The 4,736-nt window shown below is 63.9% G+C and overlaps 1 protein-coding gene across 1 annotated transcript in view; it reads left to right on the forward strand.

Moving 5' to 3' along the window:
* The window catches only part of NDUFS7 (NADH:ubiquinone oxidoreductase core subunit S7), a 10,664-nt gene that overhangs the window by 894 nt on the left and 5,034 nt on the right, over positions 1-4,736 (forward strand). The window contains exons 2-5 of the mRNA XM_021707901.1: positions 2,095-2,131; positions 2,673-2,741; positions 3,091-3,208; positions 3,845-4,110. Of these exons, the coding sequence (XP_021563576.1) occupies positions 2,095-2,131; positions 2,673-2,741; positions 3,091-3,208; positions 3,845-4,110 (490 nt within the window). The remainder of the gene's footprint in view (positions 1-2,094; positions 2,132-2,672; positions 2,742-3,090; positions 3,209-3,844; positions 4,111-4,736) is intronic.

A 4,736-nucleotide genomic window follows, 5' to 3' on the forward strand; every position in this document is an offset into this window, starting at 1 on the left:
TCTACAATAAATCAAAAAATCAGCCGGGCGTGGTAGCACGCGCCTGTAATTCCGGTTACTGGAAGGCTGAGGCGGAAGGATCGCCGGAGCCCGGCGGGTCGAGGCTGCGGTGGTCTGCACTCCAGTCGGGGCGACAGTGTGAGACTCTAACTCAAAAAAAAAAAAGAATGCCTGGTCCTGAGAGGCTGAGGGGGAAGGATGGCTTGAGCCCAACAGATCGAGACCGGCCTGGGCAACACAGCCACACTTTGCCTCTACAAAAAAATGTTTTAAATGAGTTGGGTGTGGTGGCGCCTGTAGTCTCAGCTACTCAGGAGGCTGAGGCAGGAGGATCGCCTGAGCCCAGCGGGTCGAGGCTGCAGTAGCTGTGATTGTACCACTACCCTCCAGCCTGGGCGACAGAATGAGACCCCAGCTCAAAAAAGGGGGTGTTTGTTTTCTTCCCATGCCAGTTCACCGTTCGGGACTCTCCCCTCCCACAGCCCTCGTGACCAACGTCTGCGTGGTCCAGAGGTGCAGGGTCCTGTCACCACATGGGGACTCGGGGAGCCTTTCCCCATTGTGGGCTCATCAAAGCCCTGAATGTGCCGGTTGGGTTGCAGGTCCAGAGGGGCGGCTCATGCAAGTGCCAGGCGGGCAGCAAGCCTGTCCTCTGCACCCTGCCCTGGCTGTGCCAGGAACTAGGTCATAGCCTCACGTCCTTCAGCTAGTCCAGTCGGGACGGAAAATGGCAGCCCTGGGCAAGGCCAGGGCTGGAGTGAGGGCCGCGCTCGGAGAGGGACAGAGCTGGGTGGCCCCAGCAGTCGGGCCGTCAGACCCCAGCCTGGGCCTCTGGGCCGCCCACAACCTCTCCCTTGGGCTTCACCCCCCAGTGCCCTGCCTAGTCTTTTAGGGCTGTAGCAACAAGGTCCCACAGACCTAGCATCTTAAACAACAGAAGTTTATTTTCTCTCAGCTCAGGGTCCAAGTTCAAGGTGCCGGCAGGGCTGGCTCCCTCTGGATCTTCCCCCTGGGCTTGCAGACAACTGTCTTGGCTTCTGTGCATGTTTATATCCCAATTGCCTTTTTTTTTTTTTAAAGAGACAAGGTCTAGGCTGGGCTCGGTGGCTCAGCCTGTAACCCCAGCACTTTGGGAGACCGAGGTGAGTGGATTGCCTGAAACTGCGGGTTCAAGACCTGGGCAATTTGGCGAGACCTCATCTCTACAATAAGTCAAAAAAATTAGCTGGGCATGGTGGCGCGTGCCTGTAGTTCCAACTACGTGAAAGGCTGAGGTGGAAGGATCGCCTGAGCCCAGCAGGTCGAGGCTGCAGTGGCCGGGAGCGGGCAGCCACTGCACTCCAGTCTGGGCAACAGAGTGGGACTCCAACTCAAAAAAAAAAACCAAAAAAAAAAAAAGAGACAAGGTCTTGCTCTGTCCCCCAAGCTGGAGTGCAGCGGTGCAGTCATAGCTCACTGCAACCTCGACCTCCTGGGCTCAACCCATCTTCCCTCCTCAGCCTCCCCAATAGCTGGAACGACAGGTGCCACCGCGCCGGGCTCATTTTATTTTTCTGGAGAGACAGGGCTCGTGCTATGTTGCCCAGACTGTCACCTATTCTCATGACGACATAAGTCCTGTTAGATGAGGGCTCACCCTCATGACCATGTTGTACTTCAGTGACTTCTTTGAAGAGCCTGACTCCAAAAACAGTCACACTCTGAGGTCTTAGACTCGGGCCTTCAGCATAGGGATTTGGGGTGCCAAGTCAGCCTCTCTGGATGCCCCCCTGTATACCAGGGTCTCCCGCTCCACATGCCCCCGTCTCGCCCTGTGCCTCTGTCCCAGCCTGTGGGCCCCAGCACCACCTGGGCCTGGGCCACCCAGCTAAGGCCAGGCACGGGGCCCTGGGAGGCCCTGGCCTCAGGGGAGAGAGACCCACTGATGAAGGAGGGAGGAAGAGGAAGGAGGGAAGGGGAGGAGCAGGAGGAGCGCGGAAGAGGGTGCAGTGAAAGTCGCAGGGAGCGGGGAGCTGGGGTTTCCTCTGGGGAGGGAGCTCTTTCCTGTTCTGACAGGCCGGCTTGCGGCCCTCACTGACACCCCCTTCTCGGCAGCTCCCGGCCTGCTCCGTGCCCGGATCCTGGGTCTGCGGTGAGTGTGAGGCTCAGCCGGCTTGCGAGGGGCCGTGGCCCACAGGGCCCCTGGCTGGGGGAGGGCCGGGACAGGGCGGGGGCCCGGTGTGCCAGCCTCTCCGTGGAGACAGCTTGGGTGGTGGCCAAGGCTGTCCCTGCCCTGGGAGGGCTCTGTGGCCCGCTGCAGGAAGGTGTCCTGTGAGCTGTGTCCTTGACGGCCATGGGCAGGCCCCCTCCAGGCCCAGCCCCTGAGTGCGGGCCCTGCCCGGGAGAGCAGCCTGGCCAAAGCTGCCTTCTGTGGATGGTCCTACGGGCACACCCCCCTCCCCGCAGCGGTCACTGGGGAGAAACTGAAGCCTGAGCCCTCATGGCGGGGCGGTGATGGCCACACGGCCCTGCTCCGGCCAGCAGCCCGTGCGAGAGGATGGGGGCCGGACCGGGGCCCACGGGCAGAGGCGCGAGAGGGCCCACGATGGGGAGGGCCGGGACCGAGCCCGGCTCGGTCATGGCCGACGAGGGCCCGTGGGGCCCTGGCCGCCCTGACCCGTCCATCTCAGCAGGCCCAGCTTGGGTGCAGCTGCGCAGGTGCGGGGCATCCATCAGAGCGTGACGTCCGGTGGCCCCAGCAGGTGAGGCTGGCCTCCTGGGAGGCCGCATCCCCACCCCACCCTCCTCCTTTTCTGTGTCAGGGTCCCCTCCACCGTGGGGTGCCGCCTCACCCCTGCCCTCAGCGGGCCCAGGCCTCTGGCTGCCTCCCCACGACCCTGAGAGGGCCACCCGGTTCCTCTGCTCATCAGTGGCCCTGCCTCAGCCTGCTGGGCCTTGTGTGTGCCCGGGCCCTGCCCAGTGCCGCCCTGGGACCCCCTGACAACCGTGTCATCCTCCCTGAGAAGCCACTCCTGGCAAGTCCCGGCAGGGACCGCGGGGCCGCGTCGGCCTGGGGCACCTGCACACTGATGGGCCGTCTGTTCCCGCCAGCACCCAGCCCGCTGTGCCCCAGGCCCGGGCTGTGGCCCCCAGGCCCAGCACACAGCCCAGCAGCCGGGCCGAGTATGTGGTGGCCAAGCTGGATGACCTCATCAACTGGGCCCGCCGGGTGAGTCCCCGCCGTCAGGCCCAACGCGGTCCCAGGGCCTCCCTCTGTGCATGCGTGCACAGGCACACTCACACCCGTATGGGGACACATTCACGTGTGTGCACACATGGCCTCGTCCATGCATCCGCACACTCACGCGGGCACACACGGACTTGCCGGTTCACACCCCCGCTTGGACAGGCACGCACACTTCCCCGTCTGTGTGACGCACACGTGCATGCTCCCGTGTACACACGTACACGCATACCTGCCCCGTACCCTGGAGAAGGCTGGACTCCCCCGGCACCTCCTGAGCTGGGCCCCTGTGGCTGTGATCCAGCCCCCTCCACCCCATCCCCGCGGACGCCCCGCGATCCTGCCTCCCCCGTCTCCCTCGACCCCCTCTGTGTTCCTCTCCCCCACTGTCCCTGTGTCCCCTCGGCTCCCTCTGTGCGCCCGTGCCGTCTCTGCGTTCCAAGCCCTGTCTTGGCGTGCCCTCATGCCGTCTCTGCATGCCCCTCTCTCAACCCTGTGCCCCGTGCCGTATCTGTTGCCCCATCTCCCTCGACCGCCCCTGCCTCACCCCCCCGCGGGTCCTTCCCCTTCTGCCCATTCCCCGTTTCTCTGAATGGGAAGGAACCTTCTAGCTGAGGACAGTCGCAGGTGCTGAAGCCGCTGGTCCTCGTCAGTGATGAGCCCAAAGCCTCGCCCCGCGGCCGGCCTGGCAGTCCCGCCCCCGCGGCCAGCACGTCTGGGCCAGCGCAGTGCTTGGGCCAGCTCAACAAGCCCCCACTGACTGTGCGTCTCCACTCTGTCTTTCTGGGCCACGGACGCTGCCAGGGGCATGTCCTGCCAAGCGGCTGTGGGGTGCTTGTAATTGGGGCCCAGAACATGGTCAGGTCTGAGCCGCAGGCACTGCTCAGGTGGGCCTGGCGTCCCTGGCTGGCAGCTTCCCACCCTGGAGCCCGGTCCCCGCCTCACACGTCCGCTGGGGCAGGAGGGCCACTTCCAGGTCTTGAAACAGGCACAGAGGGCAAGGGGTGCGGCAGCTGGGGGGTCCGTGAGGGCGTCCTGGAGGCGTCGCACCTGGGCCTGCAGACCTGGATCTACTTAACAGAGTCCCAGGGGTCAGAGCTGTGTGGCCAGGGCAGCCGCTCCTGTGTGTAGCTGCAGGACATGTGGCGTGTGGCCAGTGACCTCTTGAGTGGGATTCAGGATGCACCAGGCTGAACGAGCTGTTACCAGGCTCCCTCACTGGTGCCTTTTAGTCTTCTGAGTCAGAGTCTCCCTCTGCGGCCCAGGCTGGAGGGCAGCGGCAAGATCTCGGCCTCCACAGCCTCGACCTCCTGGGATCAGGAGATCCTTCTGCTCGGCCTCCCGAGCAGCTGGGACTACAGGTGCCACCACATCTGGCTGATTTTTTTTTAACTGTGGAGAGGAGGTCTGCTGTGCTGCCCAGGCTGCTCGAGGATCCTCCTGCCTTCCAAAGCGCTGGGACGACAGGCAGGGGCCCCGTCAGCCGACCCCACCTCTTTTCTTTGAGTCCGAG

Source organism: Carlito syrichta, unplaced genomic scaffold (assembly GCF_000164805.1).
Source record: "Carlito syrichta isolate Samal-C Ts95f unplaced genomic scaffold, Tarsius_syrichta-2.0.1 Scaffold126783, whole genome shotgun sequence".
NCBI classification, from domain to species: Eukaryota; Metazoa; Chordata; class Mammalia; order Primates; family Tarsiidae; genus Carlito; species Carlito syrichta.